Here is a 27,666-nt window from a genome sequence, read left to right as displayed (position 1 = left end):
TCCCTACCCTAAGGATTCAACTATATAATTTGAAACTGATGAAGCAATAGTCAGTCCTAGGCAAATGTGGTCTGAGGACATGGTACCAGCTGAAGTAAGTATAATGTAAAACAGGAGAAAGAAAAAAAAGCCACTAATTACTATCCTGCATGCAAAAACCAGATGCTAAAAAATGGATCATCCTTTCAAACTAAAACCTCTCCATCCGCATACTCGATCAGCTGCTGATGTAAAATAAAAGGCTTCTCCCAAATAAAAAGATAGTATAAATAAAGGCATATAGACCAATCATAAATACTCTGTTGGCAACAGAACACACTGGGGCTGCCTTTGCTGATTGCTGCATTAGCAGCCACAGTTGGGCTGCTGTGGAGGAGGGGTGTCCTTTAGCCGTGTGTTCTGCTTGCTGGCAGCAATAGTGGGATTCGTCTCCAGGCTTTCTGACATTTTGTCACAGATGATATCCACAAGCCGCTCGAATGTCTGCTTGACGTTAATGTTGTCCTTGGCACTTGTCTCAAAAAACTCGAATCCTAAGAAAATAAACAGCACGTTTATATTCGATGTGTATGTATCCCAGTATTTCCAATAAATACACAAACTTCTCTTGGGCAAGAAGAGTGGAGAGATGCTCAGAAAGCAAATGTGAAAGCACACATCCAAGAATGATATTGCAAGAATGGTTGACATTGTCATGCTCTCAGGGTTAAGAACACCAGTGCTATTTGCTTTATATCAAGCCAGCTAAAATCAGGACTGGCCCAAATACATTCACTTAGGCAAGTTCTGCTTTAAAACAGTTTAACCTAATAATTGACACCAGTTTGAGAGTATTACTAATTTAGAAATGCTCTATATGTCCAGCCATTTGAAAGGTATAATCCACTGCTCCATCTCTAACTGTTATGTTCCTCTGAGCATTATTTGAGGCACTTCTATCCTGTCATTAACCTGGTGCCCAACCAGGAAACAGTTTTTTAAAGGCTAAATTTAGTGTTGATAGGTAGTTTAGGTAAGAAGTATAAATTTTGTACAGGGATTTGGTCATTCAACTTGTATTAATATCAGTGAGACATGTCAGGATAACCTCACAGGTACGAGGTAACCTCAGATTGCCATGAAAACTTTTTTTGCCCCACGTTTCTCTGGAAAGCAGGAAAACTACGCATAATAATAGACTGTCTACAGAAGCCATATACGGGAAGAGACTTGAACCTACATAGCATTGTATTAGTTTAGCTCGGTCACACAGCTCCTTTCTTCTAAACTAGAAGGAAAACTGGAAAAGCTGGTGTAGCCTCCCTTGCTAGTGGCTTCAGCCCTCCTGCAGAGCTCAATTCAGAAGATTGTTCAGGGCATTTGGGGCTGACTGGGGGAAGGAAGATCCTCCACATTTTGAGTGCTCTGTGTTGAAACTCTGCTGCAACTCTGGCACAGCAACAGAGTCAGATCCTCCACAACTGTCTGCATCTGCTCCATGAGAAGCAAGAGAAAAGCAGCCATGCCAAAGAGGAACAAGCAGGACCAGAGGGCAGAGGAGTTGGGGGACGATGAGGAATGGTGCACCAAAGCCTTGGAGAGGACAAGAGGCATAATGACTATTATGGACATTGCTGAGAAGTTTTTACAGATAAGAAAATAACTGGCATGTGAGGTAATAATGAAATGGCAGGTATTACAGGTAGGTAAGAGATCAGGGCAGAGAGAAAACAGAAATTTAAAGGAAAAGAGGAGAAAAGAGGAGGGAAGGGAAGGGAAGGGAAGGGAAGGGAAGGGAAGGGAAGGGAAGGGAAGGGAAGGGAAGGGAAGGGAAGGGAAGGGAAGGGAAGGGAAGGGAAGGGAAGGGAAGGGAAGGGAAGGGAAGGGAAGGGGAGGGGAGAGGAAATACTGTAACATGGACAGGATCAAGAAAACTATCACTGCGGGGATGTTCTGCATAAGAACACTGTGAAAAGCTTAGAGGCACCCATTCTCTAAGTAAGATGGAGGCTTACAGAGCACTCAAGCACAAACTTATTTATTAAAATAAAATAAAAATAGACACTATATCTGAGGTGAAATCTATGGGATTTCAGTTACAATTTTGATATAAGAAGTAAATTGTAGTCCTGGTAGTGTTGTCACTGAGTGTCAGACTATGCCTGTAGGCTATCAACTTTGTCATCGATTGCCTGTGTGATCCAGAACCTCCCCAGCTAGACCTGCATACATGAGACAATATGCTGACCCAGCTGCCTTCACAACAAAGTATTTCTTTTACTCTTTTCAGGGAATTTTGAACAGTCTTTGAGATTCTCCTAAGCAGTCCACTGTGCATAGGCCATCTGAGAGGAACTATTTGTATGCTTAAATGTGCTGGTAAATATCCTAAGTAGAAAACAGGGCCATGCTAGTGGGCTCTCTCCAGGCAGCTCCTGCTGTAGAATGGATTCAGCTGCATATGGGTAAGACATTTGCAGATGGCTTGTGGAAATTGTTCTTGCAGGTACCAAAATGATCACACAGAACAGTCTTGAAACTAGTTAAGACAGTTAAAAGCTGCTTTGTGCACAGTTTAATCATTGCCAATAGATCACGGTACATAGTGGGCTCACAGGACTAGCTGAATTACAAGAATTCAGGGTAACAACAGTTAAGAGAGTTCCATTTGATGAAGCTGAGGAGCTGTTGCAAAGATGCTTGCAAAGGAGGCTTGTTGCCTTTCAAACAGCAACTGACTATCCTGTGCAGTGGATTCAATTCTGTACAAGTGCTACCTTATGCAAAATAGGCCAATAAATTAGAATGGTTTTTTTGGGTTTTTTTTTTTTTTAATCTTTTTGTGGTGGTGTTTAACAAAAACTCTGTCTGTGGAACTGTTTCAAAGAGTCAGCAGGGTGTGTCTCGAAAAAAATGCCTGAATTCTGGTTGGTTTCCATTTTGTTTCAGGACGTTTTGCAGAACTTCTTCCCTGTGACTTCTCCTCCTGACTCATCTTGCTATTATTTTACTGTAGTGCTTACAGATCCTAAGTTTCTAAAATGCCTTTATATAAAGGACTCAGATCTATGCCTTTTAATACTTTCTTCTTTTTTTTTTCCCACTGCTCATTGGCAATGGTCAACAGAGAATAAAGATTTTCCATGTTAGTATAAGCCTAAAGGACAACTCTCTGGTGATGATCAGGGCAGCTGAGCACAAAAAATGGCACATTCCTGGCACCTGTGATGATCTGTACTGCTGTTTTGGATGTGATTGAGCAGAGCAAATTACTGCAAAGATACAACAAAGCCCAAAGGCAAGTGTGTAGGTAAGGCAGAACAGAGATGAAACTGAGAAAAGCCAAAATATCAAAGTGCTACCTGAACATAGGAACAACGTGTGTGGAACATGCATGATGATGTTCCAATTTAAATGCCCCTTTTGTGTTTAATTCAGTTTTCTCTTTATTGTCCTTATACTTTGTCTCTTTCACTTACCTATCTTCTTCACAGTAGTATTGACTCAAACCTGTCAAGCTCTCAGCAGCCCCTGCAGTGCACTACAACAGCAGGGGCCAGCCAGATACAGTGCTGTCATTCACCTGGTGAACTCTAACGCACACAGAGCACTTCAGATAGCCTCCCTCAAACAGCTTGAATTAACCCAGTTTGTTCCTCTCTGCCTCATGCTTGTCCTGGTTCTATAGAGGCTCCTTCATCAAAGCTCATTAGTACTTGCTTATACCTACTTTCAAAAAATAAGGAAGAAAAAAACCCAACAACAGAAATAAGAGCCATATGCAAAGGGAAGAACATTCTGTAGCCTCTTATTTCCTCAGAAAATGTGACTTCATAGGACACAATAGCTAGCAAATTTTAAGCACAATTCCACAGACAATACAGAAAAGAGCTATGTTAAGGTTTCACCTGCTGATCTGGTTTCAGAGTGTTTGTCCACAACCATGACAATTTTATTTACTGCTCCTGATATGATGCTAGCTGATGTCCTCGAGGGTGTAATCACCCAATAACTATTCTTCCTTGAACCATGAGGCCTAGTGCTGCCCTTGCCAGTCTCATGTTCAATCCAGTACTTTGAGGAGTAGTGGGGAAATGCAACGTCAGAAAAAGGAGTGGCTGCAGGAACCTGCTCCCTTTCTAACATAGTTGTGTACAAAAGGCAAAATCTAGGAAGCCATGAGAATGAATCAATCCATAATGATTCTGTTATGTTATATGAAGTGTATTATGTTATATATACATTCCATAATAGTTATATGACGGAGAGGAGCTAATGATGCCTTAATTTATTGGATTTGCATCCCATGGACCATTCTGAGAGGATGCTGGCAGGCACTTATCTTCATGCCTGCTGTGAATAGCATCTAAGGTTTGCATTCACATTGCAGGCTGTCAGCCAAGGCAACTGCAAAACCTTCCTCTACTGCTCAGTTGTCCACTTCATCGAAACTCTTAATGTCTTTGAGACTTTTCCCTCAAAGAGAGATAGACACAAGTGGCACAGTTGCAAAGGTCATCTCTCCTAGGAAACTGGATTGAAAAGTAGCTGGTGACCATTGTTGTCCTTTCAAACTGCTTCCTACACCTGCAACTACAGCAGCAGATCTGGTTAGATCATGCTTCACTTTGTAAACCAGTTGTATGAAATGTCTGCTATCCACACAAGGCTGAGGGCTGGACTATTTTAAGAAAAGTATTGAAACAACATTAAGGTCCTCAATAGGAATTCGCTAATTTTACCTCAGCAAAGACCAGTGCTTTAGCACCATTCTAGATACAGATAGTATAAAAGCCAACATGTTTATCCAACCTTTAGGGATGCAAGATTTATTAAAAAAGAAAGCAAAAGAGGGACTCTCAGTTGTGGCAGAACAGCCAGACTTGAGGGGGAAGTTACTGGTAATGCTCTATCTTCTTGTACAGTCTTTCAGAACAGAGGGTTTTCATATATATTTCAATTGTAATGATCTTGATTGTGGCTTCCAGACACCTTTTAAATGATTTGGACAATAGATTAGATCCTTCGCGAAGAAATGTTTTTTCTTTGTTTACATGGGACATTTGTTGAAAAAATACAATCCCTTGTCTCTCACTGTCTCCAAGTAACTTTCCTGTAATCCAGCTCTGAGTGCATGGAAGCAATGTCTGGTTGACATTTCACCCCTGTGAGAAAAATATCCTGGGGACAGGAGCTATTAATTGTCTGCCAATACCCTATGTGTGATGTAACTAAACAGAAGACTAGTGCTCCTTAGTGCTGTCAGTCTGTCTCTTTCCTCTGGTGCTAACAATTGCCCTTTAAAAAACAGTGAAGGATGGAACTATGAACAGGCATGTTCCTTCACAACCCAATTATTCTAATTGGTAATGCCAAGTTAGATGCAGCCATATGTCTATGCACTTGAAGCTGATGGTGAGCCTGCCTTCTGCACCACAGCCTGCAGCCAGCCACAGGGGCAAAACAGAACTTGCTGTTCCAGCAAGCTGTGAGCTGAGGTGCCAGGTCCCACTTCATTCTTTGTTTAGATGCCAAAGTTACAGCTCTAAAAGTGCCTTTTCAGTTGCTGTCTGAACTCACAGATGCCTAACACCCACAGATGTTTAACATACACGTTACACCCCAGGGTTCATACCCCAAGGTGAGTGAGGGTTCATTCCAGTCCTGATGCTGGGGAGCTGCTGTGTTGTGCCTCAGCCCTGGTAGGATTCAGAAACCAGTTGTGTTCCTGCCCCATCTCAGCAGCAGACCTGGTCTTGCAGGCTTGGTCAGATCACAGAAGTGCTGGATTACATCCTGCATAAGCACACACACTGACAAATGCTCTGCTTTCAGGCTTACTGGGCTGCCAAATGGGTTTAATTTAAAGAAATCTAATCACCCATGAATTGGGTCTAGAGCATCTCCTCAGCACAACCATTATGTACATATATGGGCCAAGAACAAAATGAAAACAAAATAGGATAGAGAGAGGAAAAACACCCTAAAATATGCAAAATAAGGTATCTGTTAAAATCTGAGGGGTAAAATGACTCCATCTCTGAGAAATAAGCTGTGGAGCAGCACTGAAGCCCAGGGCACTGCTGACACTGTGGCATATAGCACAGAGCCCTTTGCAGGTGCCACACATGCAGTGTGAGGGCTGTTTTCTGCAGGCACTTGCAAAAGGGAATGTGAGAGCTCTCCCAGAAAAGGGTCCATTTATTTTGTTTTCTGACATCAGTTGGAAGAGACAATACGCCAGGACACAATTTGAAAGCAGGGGAGCGCACTCTAAGGCATGTTCATCTGTGGTGGATGCCCCCCCAGCCATGGGTGACCTTGGGTTACAGAGTGTAAGAAAAGTGGAGGCACAGAAAATCTGATGGGAAGGGCATTGCCCTGAAAACTGCTGGACAGAACATAGAACCAGAGGTGGATTTTAGCAGGACATTGGAGGTCTCTTCCAAACAACATTTCTATGCTACAGCAGGTCCATCTCCCAGAGCCTTAACCATCCTAAGCCAAAATAGGTCAAATAGGAACTTATAGAAAACACGACCAGACACTTGGGACAGATCTTACAGTAGCCCTCTAGCATCAGGTGCACAACAGACACAGTTTGGACCGTACTGTAGAAACTTCAGGGGCCCTGGTCTTAAAGATATATTCTATAATGGCAGTACTTGCACTTAAAACTAATCAGTGTTGAAATAGTTTGCAATGCACACAAATAGGAGTTGTACAGAAGCACAACAAAAGAATACATGTAAAATTATATGCCTCATTTGCATGCACAGCAAAATTTCATAAATAAATGGATAATCTGTATGCCAAGCTCCATATGAAACTGACCATTTGTTTGTCCAGTTACTTTTCTGAAAGCTCTGTGCACACCTCTGCCTGCTAGCCCTTTGTCAGAACAGAGATAACAATATATTATACAGACCACAAATAAAAAGAACCAAGAAATTTGTGGCGTGAGTCCCTTTAAAATTTATTTTCTGACAAGTGGCATCAAACTTTTACAAATGAATTAAGCTTTGAACTCAGCTGAGACGCATGAGAGAAACATGTCAGAAAAGCTGTGTGACTAATGCAGCTGGCAAGTGTGCATGCATTTTCTTTGCAAGAAGTTCCAAAGTTGTTTTAGTAAAATGCTTTAAAGAATGTAAGTGCTGACTATATGGGCATTTCACTCAACAGCCAATGCATCTTGTGCTCAGAGTAAACATTCATGAAGGGAAAAAATAGCATAGGCATTATGTTTGTAGTGATTAGGGAATAAACTTGTTTAATTGTGATTTGTGTGTCAATACTAAAGGTAGGTTAATTGTTTCTGTCTGCTGGCTGGTTTGTCATGTTTCTATATTTTCTTGGTATGATATCTTTGTGAGGCAAAGTTACACAACTTACCTGTACTTCTTTTATCCTGCCTGTTTTCATCTCTTTCTAACATTTCTCTTTTAATGATGCTAATCATTAAACCATGAACTGATTTCTGAAGTACTGAATAGGGTGACAAAGAGTAGCTAAGGTGTGAGTTGGTCTTCATGTCTGAAATGATGAAATAGTCTGGGAATTTCAGCCTGGAGAAAAAGGAGGAGTATTATGGAGTTCTCTGAAACCAACCGTGTTACAAACCAGGTACTTGGAACATAACAGTGAAGAAACATCAGATGAAACTAGCAAGTGGTTGATTCAGAGCAGAAGCTGATAACTCAGATAAACTGCACCTATCTAATGGATACTGTTGATGGTAAGATTCTACATGGTTTCAAAAGTGAAGTTGGACAAGTCCACGGAAATATTCCTGAAGGGCTACTGAATATAAAGATATTGCCTTTGGTTCATGAGACCCACAAATACAATTTGTTACAGTCTGGCAAAGTATCACTGTATGTTTGTCCTTTTGTACCTTTCACAAAGCACATACTCCTAGCCATTACTGTGAGTAAGGTACCACACCGCTTGCAGATATGATCTGTGGTGGTATTGCCAGCATCATATCCCATGTCATTAACAACAAAGTGTAAAATGAAAACAAGACAAATTCTGTCTTCATAAATATTCTGGTAATTTCCCTTCAAGGTCAGATCTGGTTTTCTTTACTGTTCCTTCTCTCTTTTGTGAACTTCTGTTAGGGTTATGAGAGAGGTATTCAGAGCTACCACAGGATACTTGACTAGCTTAGCCAGACCTTGCCAGGTAAAGAGATCTATTGCTGGTTATCTAAACCACTTGTTTGAGTTACACTTGAAAAACAAGCCAGCACTGAGATATAAAAAATGATTGATTACACCTCATTAATAACATTGAAGGCCACACTTTTCAAAGACATCAGCAGCCACAAAAGAGGCACAATTTTCAAATAACATCATCCCCATCAGGAGACTGTGCTTCCTGGAGAGCTAAATGCCAAGTGCTCATTTTGACCTTTTGAAAACCTGGCCTCAAATGTACATGTATTCATTTTCTCAGTGACTTCAAATAAACAAGGGCTGAAAATAAAACCATACTTGAGAACAGAATATTTCACAACATGTTCTTTGTACAGCACTCATGTATTGTGCTTGCTTGCAGCTGTAGCTTTAATTGACGTTACAGATCACAGCAAAGGACTCACAGTCTTAAAATGTTTTGCTGGATGTAAAAATCATTACTTTCAAAACTTGCTCACAAGAGATGTTATCAACTCACTGGTAGAGAAAGAAAAGACAGTCGTACCTGCTTGACACAACTGGTGCTCTTCAAACTGCCCAACATGGCCAGAGCACTTACCACAATTCAGGAAAACTCATTCCTTTTCTCATTCCTTTCCCTTTCAGCTATACAGTAAACATAAACATTTGTGTGTACAGTCTGAGCACATTAAATGACATACTGAATCAGAACAAATAATTTATCCCTTACAATAATCTATCCTTGAGGAAACCACAGGACATATATCTGAGAAAGGAAAACTCCAGAGTAGATAAAGATGGGAACAGAGGATAATCTGCTTCCATAAAGACTGAATTCTAAATACCAGGAGTTGGAGTTTGCTTTGAAGCCTGAAATATGAATTTTAATATTTATGTCATTCCTCTTTTAAAAAAAAAAGAATTATTGCAAGCATTGCCTATTACAGCTGAGGACTCTTGACAGTACAACTAGCTAAAGTTCCTTCTCATCTTGTTCAATTCATGACCTTAGAGATTCCTTGTCAACTCACTAAATAAAACTTTCTACAGGTAAATATATTGAGGAATAAAATTTCAGATTAGTTATATGACTTTTAAAAAAAATTTACAATCTTCAAACTCTACATTGAAAATTTATGTTTATTGACAAACATTTTAGTGCCTGTTCTGAAACTGTGGTAAAAGTATACAGTTAGATGTTTTGGATCTCTTTCTCTATTGAATACACTGTCTTAGATTGTATTAAAATGAATAAATTTTAGAAATGAAAAGAAAGAACAGATATTAGAAATATCTATAATATAACAGGTATTTCTGCAAAGAAAAATATCCTCTGTTAAAGCAGGTGCAATGGTAATAATTTTGGTTCTGTTGCAAAGAGTTTTAGAAACTTAGTTCCTCACAAATGTTGGCAATTTTGTTTTCTGGAGGTAACTTGCTGTTAATCTTTCCTGTCACTTTTCAATCTATGGTCATTTTTAATGTATACATTACAGGTGTGCTACACATTTGTAATGCTTATTTAGATACTATAAGAAGAAAAGTTATTCTGATGAAATAACTTACCAGGACAAGCAATTGCACAACTAGAAAAAAGATGTTAAAAAATATGGTCAGTGACCCATGATTATACATAAATTACGAACCACTAGCATGGGACTAGATCCAGCACAGGTGCTATACTTTGAAATGCCACTATCTCTCTCTGTTTCCTGTGCAATTACTCTTATGATACCTTTTCCCCTACAGCTACATAAGACTAGTGACAAGGAGATCTTAGTTACACACATGTTCACTCGACTGAACCTTTACCTTTTAAAAATAATAACAGGCCAATGACCAGTACAGCAGTACAGAAATTGACCTCTAATGATGCTAGGGTTTTATTTGCACACCTGATGAGCATGCTCTCCAGGGATTGGTAAATTTGAAAGAAAAATCAGGTCAGGTGGTAATCTTATGACGATGCTCTGGAGATTTTCCATTACACTTTGGCCACTTTTACGTCAAAAACACTTCATACCATGAAAGGATATCACAGAAAGAATGGAGACATTCACAGCTCTGTAATTTTCTGTGTTGAAAAACATTTGTCTCTTAGAGGGAGATCTTATGAAATAGAGGTTTTTTATTTACACTTCTGTAAATGTGCAGGAGGCAAACTGTTAACACTAGGAACTGGATATTGGCATATTTCTGTTTTCGTTGTTGGTATTGGAAATTATAACTCCAGTGTTCTGAACTTGCAAAAAAAAGTCTATATATTTTGAGTAAGCTATTGAGTAAGTTTGTTGTTTGTTTTGTTTTATTTTTTCCTTGGCTAGGGTCTATCTGCCTATAACTATAACTAAACATATTGTATATATAGAGACACATATCTAATCTTGCTGCTTATCACAAAGGCTCTATAAGGAGTAGCACAAGAAACATCTTATCAGTATGTCTGTAGTCTGAGCCAGCCTCTGGGCTGGCACTGATCTTGTGGACACTTTTAGAAGACTGACATGTCACAGTTCTGCATAAGGTCATCCCTGGACACCTGTCCATTCTAATGATGTTACAATATTAATGATACCAACAAGGACAATTCAGAGCTCAGCCTGCAGAAACAAAAGGGAAGCAGTGTATGACTATTTCTTTGCAGTGAATATATCATTGATGTTTCATTACAAGTACTCTAGCAATTAGTGACATCACTTTATGCATCTCACAAGCAACTACAAAATTTCTGTTATTTCTTTTCTTACCAAGTTGCTCTGCTAAATGCTTGCCTCTTTCAGTGAAGATTACCCGTTCATCCTCCATGTCACATTTGTTACCGACCAAAATAACTTGGGCATTATCCCAAGAGTATGTTTTGATTTGAGTTGACCTTAAAAGAGAGATAGAGAGAGAGAAAGACAAAGAAGTCAAAGCGAAGCAAAATTCTCTTAAAAAAACTTCAAATAGAATTGCAAGAAGACAAAAAAGACGATAGTGATTTTGACATCTTAGGGTAACATGATTCTGCTTAATTTTGGTTTTTTAATAAATGAAAGGTGATCTGACAATAATTATTATTAGAGGAATACTATCCACATAGGCTTTACTTCTGCCTCTTAGAAATAGGCACTTTTAAAATATGTTCTCCTCCCATCAACATTCTTCTTATATTCTTAGAAATTGTGACACTTTCTCCCACACAATTAAAAAAGTATTTTCACATTTTAATGCAAGTCTTATAATCTAAAACCAGAACTTTGAATCAAAATTATCAGCTTATTCGTTATCTTTTACCTTTTAAAATCAGGATCCAAATTTACCAGCAAACCTTCAAAGTCAATCTGTCTTCCTTCTGTTGTTTCCCTCCAGCACATTCCACTACATGTCTTTGACTTACCAGAACAATAGGAACATTTGCATTGTGCATTAAGACATGCACAGGGGCTGAGTTTGAACTTTATCTTCCATTTAAATTAGAGATGACAATAGTTGAATCAGAGTATCTGAGGTCTTGAAACACCATGGAGTGCTGTTGGTGAAACTGCTTACCTGACAAAGCCCTCTTTTGCATCTTGAATGTGATGCAACTAAGCATTGCAGCTAATGGGCAGCTTGGGAGCACAATTGTGGTGCCTCTCAGTCACTAACTGCCACTACTCTGATGATACTCAGATCTGCTCTGTCGAAGGGAAAGCTCCATGTCCTGGCTCCAGATTCAGCCAGGAGTGATGCTTCTGCTTCATACCTTCTAATTGAGAGCAGTACCTGCCTTTGAAGGTAATGCTGGGTGCAGCAAGCTTACTCTAAACACTTACGAATGAGCTGTGGGCTCATGATGAGGTCTGACTTTAGGCTCCAGTCAAATGTTTGTTAGGATATCAATATCTTTTCTGTCCCAATATAATCAATGGAGAGAAAAAGATGCAGAGCATTTCTCTGCTTCCCCCTCCCTGCCCCCACACCCTGGACAATACCAGCTGTTTAGGAAATTGCACTGGAATAAAAACTAACCTGTTTAACTATACAGGTAGGAGAGGGTAACCTGGAAGACAACCGGTTGTGTATCAGGGTCCTAGGACTCTGAGAAAAAATTAAATATCTTCAAAAATCAGTCACCTAAATCAGCTTTGGAAGCTGATCTGTGTGGCTGCTAAGTTCACTAGTTATCTCTTCTCATAACACAGTCATTATCTTTACATATTCAGATCCTTGTCTGTAAAATGTTACAGGCACAAAAAAGATCACGATATAGTCTGACAACCATTTCTAGTGAAAGACAAAAATGGAACAAATCTTGCTTACTGCAAGACCAGAGGGATGGACATGGGCAAAAGTTGCTACAGTTATCTGTGTAACCCTGGGTCCAATGGCATTGCTCACAAGCCCAGAACCCCCTACATAAGTCAAAGCACCTTTAATCCACGTCTGATGGGTTTGTAGTGTCAGGAAGAGGAATTTCAGTGGAAGGATCACAGACATCTTTAGGGATTTTTTACTTTATTGGAATTACCAAAAAGAAGCTGAAGCATGTCCCAGGTATTTTGTGCTACAGATTGTTCCCTTGGGCCTGCCCTGATCTTTCATTCAAGAAATGGACACTGAGCTATTTTAAATCTGTTTTATGGCAATTTGAGTAAGTGATCATAAGGCAGTGTGACCAAAGAAGAGGTCAGACTTCTCTGACCATTTACATTTTGCTAAAGATAGAATTACTCAGAAAAGAGAACACTTTGCATTCATTTTGCCAGAATGTTCTTTTGGAACTGTGCTGAGCTCTTAAATAAAATAGAGATTTTACTTTTAATTTTAAACCAGAACTACAATTGTCACCATGGCAACTTTGCAAATAATAGTAGCTGGAGCGTCAGAGGATATTAGCCCATTACAGACTCTAAAAGACCTAATCTTTGAAGAGTTATGAGTTGGGGGTCAATTTGTTCTCCTTATGTTGAAGAAGTTTCTAAAGCAAAATATGCAGTTAAAATGCTAAGCTTTACAAAATGAATTACTTGTGCACTCTGCAAATGTGAAATAGAAGAAATTTATGAACAAAGATGTACAACCTGGAGAAATATTGTGTCATACTTTTGCCCAACCAGCAATGAAGCACCACGACAGTCTCTCACTCAGTGCCCCCATTTACTCCCACCCTCGTTAGGATGGTGGAGGCCGCAGTGACATGGGAGGAAAAAATATAAGCAAGGTTGTTTTGGATTAAGACAAGGGCAGGGAGGGCTCGCTGCTGATTACGGTTCTGGGCAAAACAGACTCCAGTACTCGACTTAGAGAGGAAAGTAGGAAAGTTTATTATACTACCTACAAGAAACAGAACAGGACAAAAAGCAAAAAGGGAGTAGGATGATGAGAAAATTACAGTCAGCACTTCAAGATCTCCCTCCTTCCTCCCTCCTTTCTTCTCCGGCCCAGCTCACTGTTCCTGGTATCTCTACTTCCTCCCCCCTCAACAGCTCAGGGGGGCAGAGAATGGGGGGTGTAGTCAGTCTCTCACAGATGGGCTCTGCTGCTTCTCTCTTTTCAGATGAGGGTGACCCCTTGCATTCTTCCCCTGCTCAGATACGGGGTCCCTCCCATGTGACACAGACCTTAATGAACATCTCTGGTGTGGGTTCATCCCCACAGCTGCAGCTTCTGCCAATAGAGAGTCCCTCACAGAGGACGCAACCTCTTCTGGGCATAATTTTAACAAGCTTCTTTGGCATGTGTTCTTCCCCACAGTTACAGCTTCTGTGATTATGGGGTCCTTGACACAGGATATGACCTCCCCTGGCCATAGTCATTGCCCTTGCCACAGGGTCTTTAATGAAGGGGATCACTGCCCCTGATAGGGAGTCTTTAATGAAATGAGTCACTGACCCTGACGCGGGGTCTTTAACAAAACGCAAACAAATGTCAGCTTCAGCAGTCCTCTCCGTAGAATGCCGGGGAGTCTCTGCTGCAGTACACCTCCTCCTCTCTTCCCTCACTGACCTTGGAGTCCGCATGGTTGCTTCTCTCTCTCTTCCCATTCCTTGCACCACCATTAGCCAGAAAAAAGAAGAAGAAGGATAAAGGAAGAAGCCTCCTCTTCTGGCTTCTTCTGAAAAAGTGGTCATGGAGGAGTCTAATTGGCTCAGCCCCAGAAGTCGGTCTGGCTCAGATCTGGGGAGCATTTTGAGCAACTTTTTACAGGAGCCATCTTTACAGCCCCTTTCCCTTTACCAGAAATGGCTGTCATGTCAAACGATGACATATTGTCACACCAGTGTAATGAGACTACATTCAATCTTGTTTTGTTTCAGAATGGTACATGAATTTCTTTGCATAAGAATGGAAACCCCTTCACTTTAGTGCAGCCAAACATGATTTTTTTGTTCTATAAGCTATAAAATTTTGCATTCAAATTCTTCTCATTACCAAAGCAACTCACTTTTAAACTTTTTGATGTGGTCTGCTTATGTCACATCATCTAGTTCTAAACAAATTTTTAAGCAGTAAGAGAAGAGATAGTGTTCTTGGTAACGATTCCAACAGCTTATGTTTTGCAAAAGACTCTGCAGTGCAAAAATACAACCAACTACTGTGAAAATCATTCAAATGTATCCCCACTCAATCCCCCAACAGTAGGAACTGGATAGAATATAATAGGCTTGTCACTGCTATGTTTTCTTTTAGGCATACATTTCCACTAATGGTTTCTATAGATTTTGATTCCCACAATTCTCCATAATATCCAACACACAGGTCAATTCAAAAAAAGATTTTGCTGCTCCTTGCATACATGACCTTTCAAATGACTGAGGCTTCTAATTAACCCAAAACACAAACCATTGTCGTTGTGAAGAACTTCAGCCTCGGGAAGACTGAAGATAAGAAAAGGCAAAGCCAATGTTTGCAGTAAACTGAATACAGCAATTCTTGTTTAGTCTCGGTGATCTGGTGTATGTCAATAGTAATTTACCCTGTAAATCTTTCACATGCTAGTGGTAGGCAGGCAATCTACCACATGCTTGCGGTTTTATAATATATAGAGACCAGCGAAGCAGATTAATGGAGAAGTTGATGATCCATTACTTTTAGTGATCAATACGAGACTTATTTTCCCTGTATGGCAAATCCGCCATATTTCTTGTCAGAAAAGAGTACCTGCTGAAGGCTAACTAAAGCAATAGTATTTGCTCATCTTAAAGCAGTGCTATATTTTGCATTACTGGTTCAAAGTACTGTAAAGTTACATCAACAAATCTCCAAAAGAGTTTTGGACTATTAAGTCAGAAGACTGTAAAAGGTAACATGGAGGCTCTTTTCTGTAGTTAAATGGAATAAAATACTATTTGAAAAAAAAATGTTCAAACCACAATTTTAAACACATACAAAAAATTCTACTTTGGACTCTAAAAGAAAGGCAAAGTTAAACAGTTTACACTGGCATATGTTCATGTGCATACTGCTCCAGTATTACTGTGCTATCTAGTTTGGCTCCTAAGAAATGCTTTGTAATGCTTGTTAGATCATAAAGTATTATTCTGAAAAAAGTGCTTTTTAATTCAATAGAGTATAATGACATTTTGTGTTGATACCACTTCTAACACTGCCATTTACTGGAGTGAATAAAATCAGCGTTGTCTAGGCAAAGCTGTCCACTGCTACCTCATCTCTCATGAGCACACAGCTTTCAAAGTGGATTTTACAATGTTTAAACATAAGGAAAAAATATTTCACTCTGAGGGTGAGGGAGCCCTGGCACAGGCTGCCCAGGGAAGGTGTGGGGTCTCCTCCTCTGGAGTTTTTTAAAACCCACCTGGACTTGTTCCTGTGTGACCTGATCTATGTGGACCTGCTTTGGCAGGGGGGTTGGACTAGATGATCTCTAAAGGTCCCTTCCAACCCCTACCATTCTGTGATTCAGTGAACACATCATTATAAAAAACAAAGATATATTATGCAATACACCTCTCCAAGTCTGGAAAAAAACACTAAATATCAGTTTTGCTTATAACCAAGCATAGTGAAATGCCTGTTCATGACACAGAGAAAGGTAAAAAGGTCTATATTGCAGCATCTTTTGGGAAAAGATCAGGTACAAGCTTGAAGGGTTACATCTATCATCAGATAAGATTCTGCTTGAAGCCTAGGAGAGTAGTTTAACAAAGAACTTGATTCTAGCAGGAAGATTGAAACCAATAATTAAAGAACAAAACTTCCAAACAAGCAAGACACTAACATTTGTGCAGTAGTGTACCCTGCACCTCTGAACACACAAGAGCTTAAAAAAACTGTTCCGGCAACTCAAAGAACTGTCCAGGCAACAATGGTGGGATGCCTTTGTATATTTGTGTGGGCAGCCTACAAGGAGTATTGCACAGCGTGATGGAGTGGGGTTCGGAGATACCCAAGCACCAGCTCGCTGAGGTAACTGAGATGCTGGAAGCGAAGGCAACTAGCACAGAGCAACATGAAAGCACTGCTGTGATGTTACTGTTGTGCAAACTAGCTTATTAACACTAAATTATGTGATAAAATTTGATTTGCACATCCACAAAGGAGCACAGATAAACGATGGCAGGTGGGAGATCCTGGCCCTAGCTGCTTCCAGATGTATCACAGGAGCCATCAGTTTGTTAAAGGCCCATGTTCACAAGCCCAGAGGAGTAAAGGGACAAAAAGGTTGGTAAGAACCCAAATTAAAGACTCAGAAGGGACATTACATCCACGTACTTCTCAGGGCTGTCCCAGGACAGCTTCAGCCCTAAAGTCCAGGCCTGAAACCTGTCACCACAGAGACTTCTATGTCCAGGTGCCAGCAACTCGAAGACTAGGATCCAGGGGCAGCTACTGGGCACACTGAGTATGTGAGGCTATCTGATGCAGGGATCTACACTGTATATATGTCTACACAGATAAATACTCTCACTAGTGGACCTCCAAGTCCTTCTGCCAGGCAGGGGTGCAGGATGAGGCTGTTAGTGGTGTTTGTGGGAGTGTTCTGTGAGTCTGCCTGTTATCTGTGTGGCTGACCATGTATGTATACATTAAACACCATGGGGTATCCTGTGGTTTTACTTACAGGATAATGGAGAGGACATGAAAATGAAAAAGCAGGACGGAAAACCTACCTTGATCCAAAGGTATGGATATGTGAATTGCAAGGAAAAAAGAAACAATAGGGGTTCTTCCAGGAAAATTGTTGCACCACACTGGGCTCCAAAAATGACTATTGTACATGTGTGTTGTGCGCACACAGCTTCTGGGACTACATCTTCAGCTTTGCTAGTGCTTGGACCTGAGGCATGGAGCTGCAGCCTTGCCTCTTGAGCTGTCAGATACAGTGTGATATACTTTCCTTTGAGAGCTCAGACTTCACTTAGCTACCCCTGGTTGACACTGCACTGTACCCTGGAGAAACTGCTAGGGAAGACAAACCTGCTGCTTGTACATTTCAAGTTGCACACAGATTGGCACACCTTAGGGTCACTCTAAATGTATCTCGAGACATGTTCAGGACAAACATTAATCTAACCTGGAACAGTCTCTAGTATATTCTTAACCACAGACAGCAAGGACAGCAAACAATTACATTCGGTAAAGATATACCCATATAGTAAATGTATCAGGAATATGAACTTTTAGAGAAAGTCACAATCTACACACTACTATTTGGATTTAAAGCTCTCCAAGGATGCCTGTCATTTCTAGAGGGGCTGTTTTCCACGGGATTTTTGAGTTAATTAGTAGTAAGTTACATGCACTGACAGGAGAGATGCACCCTAATGAAAATGCTCCAGAGCTGGTCATATATATATTATTGCAGAAGGTTCAGCAAACATGGTGTACTTCTGCTGTTCCAGTGTCATAAAGGAGTATGTAATTAAGTGGGGTGCATCATCCTGCCATGAAAACAAAATTTAAAAAATCAAAACAAAGCACAAGCAAAAAACCCTCAAACAAAATTAACAAAACCTCTGTGAAAATCTTTCTATGTTCTGAAGTTTCTGCTGTGTTGAGTTCACTGGCTGATACCTAAAATTCTCCCAAATGCTCCATTCCTTTCCCTGTGCCCTTCTTTACGTCTCCTAAACTCTTGTTATTCCCAGCAACCATGACAAGTTGTGTGCCTTAAGAATGCCCCCGTATATCGGAGTTTTCCCATCTCCTCTCTCTACCTCATTCATCTTGGCGATACGATGGAGATGTGGCACATATAGGGTTAGTACATTAAATGATTACCATGCTCAGTATTGATGGCCATTTGGAAGCTTGTTCTGTACTAGCTGCTCTGCACTTTGCACTTGGGAACTGATGGGCGGCTGGGGGAATGCATAGCCCTAGGAAACAGAACTAGCTTTGAGAAAGAGCTCAGGATCTTTCCTCCCTTACTGATGAGGAAGCTCTGGATATTTGCAATTTTTAAACTTAAGCTATTGCTACTCATGTCATTTTGGCATGCTCCAGCTGCTTATTGAAGCAACTAGTGAAAACTATGAAAAGCGATCAATAAAGGAAATAATTATCAAAATAGTAAGCTGATTTAGATGAATCTGTGAAGGAGTGGACAAACTGCTCTTTGATCCTTCTTATCAAGGAATTCAATCTAATGAATATCTTAGCTTCTCTGTTTCTATTCAGAATAGATAACATAATGAATTTGGGATGCTTATTTTTGGTGATAGTACCAGTACCTGCTGACTGCAAATGCTTATTAACAAACTACAGAGAATAGGCAAACATCTCCCAGCAACACAGGAGGATTGGACATGGATGGAGGAAGGAAAACAATGTACAAAAATGAAGAAAATAAATCCCTTCCATCTTCAGTATCACAAAGCAGCAAGAGAAAAGGACCTGTGGAGAAGGGAATGTAATGGCATAAAAGGGATATATCAACCTCTTGCAACAGACTGGATATTGGACAACACTGACTGTATTTGACATGTCAGTTATTGTTTATACAATATTACGTTTTCTGTCTGGAATGAAAGACAAATGAATTGAAAAATGCCTTATGATTGTGAAATAAGCTGATACTGAGGAAACCAGAGGAATACCAATGATTCACCACTTCCTTCTGACAGACTTTATCTTCCTTGAGCAGAGACACAGACTGCAAACTGTGCAAACAAAGTCTACACGTTTAATCTTCCCTTGGAGGAAGACAAATTGATGATGCAGAAGCTGCACGACAGGTATGACACTAACAAATTTTTGGCTCATATTCAGCCAGAAGTGTGCTCAAAATGAACATTACTGTCATGGTTTAGCAAGGAGCAGCTTTTGCTTGGTAACAGCGGGAGTGGGTTGCAGTGAAGACCCAGTAAAGAGTTCTCAGTCTTCCTCCCCCCACCCCGTTCTTGGGTTCAGGGCCAATCTGGCACCTCTCCCATTGCTATTTAGGGACAGGAATTTGAAGCGCTTGGCAGGAGATGTAAGAGTGGTACAAGATGGAGGCAACCACGTTGGACCCCACAGTCAGAGGAAGAGGAGGAAGGAAGGCAGAGCGCCGGATCAGAGACCCTTCTGCAAGCTGTGGTGAGAACACAGGCTGTGCCCTTGCAAGCCATGGAGGGCAATGGTAGGACTAAGAGTTACCAGTAGCTCCGGAAGAGTGCACCTGGATGGGTGAGAAAATGTGTGAGGAGGCAGCCATGGTGCAGGCTGTGCTGGAGAGCCTGTGGGCCGCAGAGCAGCCCCACATGAGAGGCAGAGAGGAGCTGCAGCCTTTGGGATGAATGCACATTGGAACTGCCCTTGCAGGGCTGCTGAGTGTGTGGCAGCAGAAGCTACCAGGAATAGGCTGACTGAAACCCCTATTCCCTGCCCCCCTGAGCCGTTCATGGGGGGAGGAGATAAAGACACTGGGATCAAGGCTCTGAGCCAGGGAAGATGGGAGGGTTGAAAAGAAGGTGGTCTTAAAGGGCTGGTCAGACTCTTCATCATTGTACCACTCTGTGTTGTTTTGTGTTTGTTGTGTTTTGGGCTTTTATGCTTATGCTTTAGTTGGTGTTGCATTAAATGTTTTTCTGTTTTCTTCTTCAAGCTGAATAGCCTGGTCTGTTTTATCCTGGACCATAAGAGGCAATTAAGCCCTCCCTGCCCTTTGGCAATTCTCAGGTCTTCAGTACTTGAGGCTAATCGTGGTCTTTTGTCTCCTGATGGGCCTAAACCAGGACAATTACCCAGAGCATCACAGATTTTCAGTGCTTTGGTAGGAACTGCATCTACTTTAAGGAAAAAAAATTAGTTTTGTCAGTGAATTAAACACAAAAGGAACCTGAACAAAAGAGTTCACTGCAAGTTTCTGAGGCCATGATATCATTTTGCAAAAAGTGTAGTTACTAAAAAAAGGGAGAAACTAGAAAAAGATTCAAGAGGTGATACTCTCTGTGTGTTTATGATATTTATTTGTATGTAAGTATCCATTACCATAAGTTTAATGAGGAAGTATATGCGTGCTCAATAATGTCCGCTCTTGGGAGTACCCTGGATCTGCCTTTAACACAATGCAATAAGAACTGATGTGGCATTGATAACTATAATTCTGCATGGTGTCTAAAATGGGAGGTTAGGCATCAGAGATTCATCAATCAGAATTGTCTTTCTAATTAAGTATTTTGACTTGTTCTTACCTTACACACTAAAGTGCCTTCTCTGCTGAGTATTTTATAGAATTACATTAGATTTTTAATGTAATCTACACATACTTTTTTCATGGTGATAAATTAGCTATAGTGCTTTTTCTGTGCACTGTCATTTCAAATCAAAGTACTAAGTATCTCTTGTGTCAGAAGATTATTTTCAGACTTCAAAATGCAAATCCACTGAAAAATGGTAGATGGTATGAAGTGAAATTTTTCAAAACCCTCCCTGACACGTTCCTGTGCAACCCCATTGAGGTGGAACTACTTTAGCAAGGAGTTGGACTGGATGATCCCAAGATATCTCTTCAAACCCCAACAATTCTGTGATTCTGTGAAAATATTATAGGCAAAAGATATTCATGGTCAAACTGTAATTCTTACACACATCCTTTTGGCTGGAGTGATAGTGAAGGTCCAGAAGCCTGAAGGGCATTCTTAATTTGTATTAATCAGGTTGCAGATGTCCTTAATTTTTGTATCTTTGGCACAAACTTTGCATCATGCTTTCATCCCAGTTATCAAATAAGCATTAAAACGATGTTCCAATACAAGTATAGCAGGAGCCTGATCATGCACTTACTATATTAAAAAAAAAAAAAAAAAGCCAGACAGAAAATAGTAAGTCTGTGCTCTAAGTTAGTACTATACTTTTTATTCCTTTTCCCCATTACCACCTGTGCCAGAGTTCTGATGGCCACCTCATTAGAAGACAAGCCCAGGAGGTGAGGTGTTTTCCTGTCCCTGCACAGCCTGCACACTTCAGTTGGCACCTTAACAACTGGAAGTAACTCTAAGAACAGCCTTAGGCAGAGTATAGAATCATAGAATCATAGAATGGTAGGGGTTGGAAGGGTCCTTTATAGAGATCAACTAGTCCAACCCCCCTGCAGAAGCAGGTTCACCTAGATCAGGCAGCATAGGAACATGTCCAGGCAGGTCTTGAAGACCTCCAAGGAAGGAGACTCCACAACCCCTCTGGACAGCCTGTGCCAGGGCTCCATCACCCTCACAGTGAAATAGCTCTTTCTTATATTTAAGTAGAACTTTTTGTGTTCCAGCTTCATCCCATTACCTCTTGTCCTGTTGCTAGATAGTACAGAAAAAAGGGATGTCCCAACCTCCTGACACCCATCCTTTAGATATTTATAAATATTAATAAGATCTCTCCTCCATCTCCTCTTCTCCAGACTAAACAGCCCCATCTCCCGCAGCCTTTCCTCATATGAAAGATCTTCCAGTCCCCTGATCATCTTGGTGGCCCTGCACTGGACTCTCTCCAGCACTTCCCTGTCCCTTTTGAGCTGAGGAGCCCAGAACTGGACACAGGACTCCAGATGAGGCCTCATCAGGGCAGAGTAGATGGCGAGAAGAACCTCCCTTTTGATGCACCCCAGGATGCCATTGGCCTTCTTGGCCATGAGGGCACATTGCTGGCTCATGTTTAGTTTATTATCAACCAGGACTCCCAGCTCTCTCTCTGCAGAGCTGCTCTTCAGCAGTTTGACCCCCAGCCTGTACTGGTGCATGGGGTTGTTCCTTCTCAGGTGCCGGACTCTGCACTTGCCCTTGTTGAACATCATGAGGTTTGTCTCTGCCCAACTCTCAAGCTGGTTGAGATCCCACTGCCTTCTGGTGCCCTACATATAGTATGTCCCCCTGACATTGCACATTCTGAGGGCTTTTTTGTCATGGAAGCAGATAACAGAGTACTTGTATGAAAGCTACCAGCCTCTTGCAGGGCAAGGTGTGCTTTGGCTGAAGGCGTGTGGAATTAATATAAGACAGTAAATTCCCTGTCGAAGTCAAATGCTTTCCTTTCCTTTTCTGATGTGTGGTATCTATTTCTTTTCTAGGCTTTTTATTTAGAAAAGTTGAACAGATATTTACACATACAGTGGAGAAGAGACAATAAATACTGTATTAGAGATTAAAGTCAGACAGATCTTTCAACTCACTTCCTTTTTTTTGTGTTGTGGTAAAACAATACGAAATACATTTCAATATTTAATTCGTACTCACAGGAGTAAAAAATTCTCTCCTACACAAGGTTTACTTAGGAGCAGGCCAACTAATATAACACATTTTTCACAGTGGGACACAGTAATAACCCAGGTTAATGAAGAGTTTTTATGTCATCTATAATGCCTCAAGCTGTCCCATACTGTGGGACGTGATATAGCAATGCACCACATACCCAAAAGGCTGTACATTTTAATTTTCTCCCCACTGAGAAATGTGCCATTAAATTATCATGCTTCAAAGCTACTACTGCACAGGCCCAGTACACACAATGATCAAAAACCAGGGTTTGAAAAAAGATGGAAGAATGTATTTACAGAAAAATAATATTAATGGAAACAATAAAAGGCAAAATGCTGCCTGCACTTGAACATCTTTTGATTATCCCCATGGTTTCATGTTCCAGATGCTTCTGAATAAATGACCCTGTTAATCACCAATTTATGTTGATTGCACAGAGTGTCGCTGGAACGATGAGTAATGGCCCTAATCAATACAGCTGATCCTAACTCTGGCATTCGAAAAACACATCTTTGAAATAAGGGAATACTGAAGTTATTTACTACAGCAAGTACGGTATCTGTCTGAGTATATCGTGCTTTTAAGTAAATAAGCAATTTGCTGTCAATTAAACATTTTTTTTTGCTTGCCATTTTGTATTCATATACATATATATCAGGAAACAGATTCTGATACATATGTACGTGTCCTCACAGTCACTTTTTCTTTCTCACAGCAATGTGCTTTTGAGAATTAAAAAAAAAAAAAAAAAGGAAAAGATAATTAAGCAAGCAATACTGGTGCTGAGGAAGTCCTTTTCATCCTGCGTACTTATACCTAATACTTGATTCTTCCCTGCACCACCAATACTCACTTAACTCTGGACTGCATTAACCTGCTAAACTCTCTTGCACTTCTGGGATTATACATCAGCCTCTTGCCTTCAGACCCACACATCAGTGGCATTTAGGAAGCAGTAAAATTTTTACAGCCATGGTAAAGATCATTTGGTTTCTAACGGTTTCGACAGTTACATAGCTGTAATTTAACTGGGTTAACAGAGTTATTTTTTCCATTTTCAATAGCAAATCTAGAATAATATTTGCAAATATATATGGCAAGTATCTAGCAACAAGATATCCCTATTTAGGGAACCTCTCATTAAACAATTCTCTGGTATTCTGGATTGACCCTGACTTTTTTTCTGTCGTATCTCCTTAGGAAATTGCTTGCATATTTATGGCTATTAATCCATCTCTGCTTGCTTTGCCAGGAATGCCTTCCAAGTTCCTCTCACTTTTCAAATTCATTGGTTTGGATTTTATTTGCTCTATTGTTTTAGCTTTCAGTTTTTAAGTTTAAATGAATTCTGCCATTTCTTCTTTTATATCTGATATTCTTGGATCATTTGGGGTTATTTTTCCTGATTTGGTATTTTGCATAAACTGTTTCATAAACAACTCAGTCTTATACACACATAAATTGTGTTCTGAATTGCCTGTGTTCATGTTTTACCAAAGAGGTTAAAACAATAAGAACTAATTTTAATCACTGAAAAATCTTACTAGGTCATTGAAGACAAAAATTATCACAAGCTCTCCTTGGTAAGGATTCATCCAGCTTGCAAGCCGTGTGTCAAGGCTATCTTGTGAGTCATTTTACTTCTTGTTGATAAGATAGATAGCATTGTTTTACTAAAAAGGCAAAGATATGTTACTTCTGTAATAGTACATTTTATCTCGAATGGAGACATTCAGAGCTATATGTGAACCCTAGGCATAAAAATGTGATTCCATCATTGTGTCGTTCCACCAATACCTCTTTGGAAGCAACTTTCCTCCATGGCTGTACACTTGCAAGCATAAGAGATTTAAAGTATAAAGTTTTGAGTCAGATTACGTGACCTAGTTTTCATCTGAACACTTGAGCTTCTGCCTTTTTTGACAGATATCTAAAACTGTACTAGCAAAATAGCAACTACCTTAATCCCACCATTAACTAATAATGGGATGAGTATAAGTTACATAATTGTTTAGGGTTTGGTCTTTTTTTTGGGGGGAGAGGTGGGACGGGATGAGGCCCTGAAGGTAAATTTTGAATTACTGTACTCACACTTTGCTTTAGGACACTGTAAGAACTGCCAGGAGCCAAAGAAACCAGTAAAAATCATTTCACTGTCTACATCCTTCCTGGCACAGGGTGGCAGAATAATCTTGCTGACTTACCCTGCAAGTAAGTAAACTGCAGGCTTATTTCTGGTGACACACGGAGGATAATGGGAAGTATTAGACTTTCGGTTTTATTTCTAGGATTGAAAATAAAGCGAGAAAACAAGTTGTAAAAAAGTGAGAGTTATGTATTCATTCAGAATGTCAATATGGCTGCTCTTCGATTAACCTGTTTATATATTTTTGTGTATATATACATCTGCCTCTCAAGCCCTAGCTATTATATATTTGAATTTTGTTACTCATAGTAATTCTTCAAACAAAAGTATGGTGCTAACCCTGACCTCAGAAGCCAGAGCTAAAAAGGAATCCTGAGTATGCTGAAGGCTGTCAGCAACATACACAGGCATGAATATGACTTTTTAGTAAAGAATTTTGAGATTAGTTTTAATATTTTTTAACACTTTTGAATACTGAACACAGTTATGTTTCAATATGGCCTATGGTTAGTTAAGGTTTGTGTTGAACTTTCATAAATTAAAATTTATCTTGTTCTGCCTGTGGGTACTGTAAAGCATAATGTTTAAACCATGCTAGCTAATTCATTTTTAAGTGAACAGCTTCTCTCTGCTAATGAAGTGTTTAATATTGTCTTATGGACAGTTCATCATTGACTTCAGTAGGCAGAGATCTCTCTCAGAGGACGTAACTGTGTGCCTTAAACAAGTGCTTGGGCAGATAGGAATCTTCGGAAAGTTTATAAGGGCAAACATCCAAAAATCAAAAGTTCATTATTGTTTTGCATCTCCAGAGCATTTGAGAAAAGTAATGTACTGAAAAAATCAAGAGAATAAAACATTTCCCATGCACTGTTCTAGAAATGGAAGCTTACTATTGCAAACAAGTAACAGTGAATGAGTGAGTTTCACAGTAAGTCTTTTAAAGTCATGCAGTAGAGGAAATAACAGTGCTTACCAGAAAGTGTTTCTAGAGTGGACATAACTATACCAACAAAGCTGTATTTTGCCCTGGAATGTAATGAACTATCATGCACTGCCAAGTCTGATCCTATAGCAAATCCAAATACAGCAGTAAAACTGTTGCCTCTATAAACACATCCCTATTAGAGATTTCTCTTGACAGATTGAGACAGACTGAGAGTCACAATTCTTCACAGTTCTGACACAGATGGGCTGGCAGAAGTCTCTTTGGATGCAATTCATCTGACCTGTTCTAGAGAACTACTTCAGAATGAGATGAGTAATAAGTGAAAAGTGTTTCTTGCCATTGACTAGAAGGTATCCTCAAGTATTTAATTTGGATATTGCAATATATCAGCTAAATTTATTCTGAGAAATCTCACCCACAGCTTTGGATATTATCAAGGTCTCCAGGGTTACAGAACTCACTAGCAGGCCACAAGGTTTGTCTACAGAATAATAGCATCAGGTGAAGGTTCCTCATACACCTCTACTTTAGAGATATAAACAGACTTATGCCAGAGAAAGATTTCTGCAGAGCTATCACACTCAGGAGACAGCTTGGCTAACGAATTTATATAAGCTTCATTGTTGTGAAATGTCTCTAGCCAAGGCTTGATCCCCTAAGGCATGTTCAGTACCCATAACTCAGGAAGGAAAACCACAAGTCTCGGCTTGTGGCAGACTGTGAAGATGGATGAGAGCACCTCTGTGTGTGTACTGCACAACTGCAGAGGAGTCTGGGACAAAACAGCACCATTCCCTGTCATCCAGTTTCCTTCACTCCATTCCTTTACAGCCTCCATCGTCCCAGGAGGAGCAGAGGGCCTCTCTTTTTTCACTCCTGCTGTGAACACAGTATTACTGTCCTTCTATTCCTTCATACAGTCTAAACAAAGCCATTCCCTTGGGAAGTGGAAAAGAATCTGAGGGTGGATAGGAAGAATTCTGAGGAGTTGTGGGCACATTTCCTAGGCTGAGTAGATGAGAAATGTCAATGTGATGCTCCTGTCTCCTTTGGAAATCTTATGGATATCATCCTGACCATGGACCAAGTTGTAGGCCCAGCTTTGCATTTTTTTATCATTAGAGACACATAGAAACTCCTGCCTAGAGACAGAAGAACAGTGGGCACAAAAAAATATATTTCCCAGAGACCAACTGCTGGTAGGGACTCTGATTTAATTAAGAAAAATAGAATTCTGTAAATAAAACCATTAAGAATTCCGAAGTACAGCAGCATTTAGCTGCATATGAACCATTTAGCTATCTAGGACCATTTAAAATCAGCAGTAACCACACTGAAATGTAATCACATATATTCAAAGAAATTACAAGCTTTCAGTCTTTTTTTTTTTTTTTTTCACAAACTCAAGAACTAACCCAACTGCCACAAAACAGATCTGGGAAAAAAACCTAAACAAACAAAACCAGAACATACTGAGGTTAACAAACTTATTTTTTTCCCTTGTGTTTTGTTCAGCTATATCAAGTCTGTGACCACTACTCAAGATGCAGTGACTTTACTCCTGGTTTCTAAAGCTTCAATTTGCAATACAGAATCTTAGCATTCATTATTTTCTCAAAAAGGTAAAACTTCAAGCATTTTGATAGTTAAAACTCCTGACAAAAGAAGGCAAGTGCAATTCTGCTACTTGTATGCACAGGGAACCAGAAGCTCAAGTGCCACTGATAGCCTCACTTGCTGCTGCTGGAAATAACTCAGAAAGGCCTATTAGAAAGT

The 27,666-nt window shown here is 40.1% G+C and overlaps 1 protein-coding gene across 2 annotated transcripts in view; it reads right to left on the bottom strand.

Annotated features, from left to right (window-relative positions):
- Positions 1-345: 345 nt before the first annotated feature.
- Positions 346-27,666, bottom strand: part of RAB3C (RAB3C, member RAS oncogene family) — a 113,486-nt gene continuing 86,165 nt past the window's right edge. For both annotated transcript variants that reach the window (XM_062018605.1, XM_062018606.1), the window contains exons 4-5: positions 10,889-11,013; positions 346-533 (exon numbers count right to left, since the gene is read on the bottom strand). In XM_062018605.1, the coding sequence (XP_061874589.1) occupies positions 346-533; positions 10,889-11,013 (313 nt within the window). The remainder of the gene's footprint in view (positions 534-10,888; positions 11,014-27,666) is intronic.

This window comes from Colius striatus, chromosome Z, assembly GCF_028858725.1.
Source record: "Colius striatus isolate bColStr4 chromosome Z, bColStr4.1.hap1, whole genome shotgun sequence".
NCBI lineage: Eukaryota > Metazoa > Chordata > Aves > Coliiformes > Coliidae > Colius > Colius striatus.
This window is presented reverse-complemented; position numbering and strand designations above follow the sequence as displayed.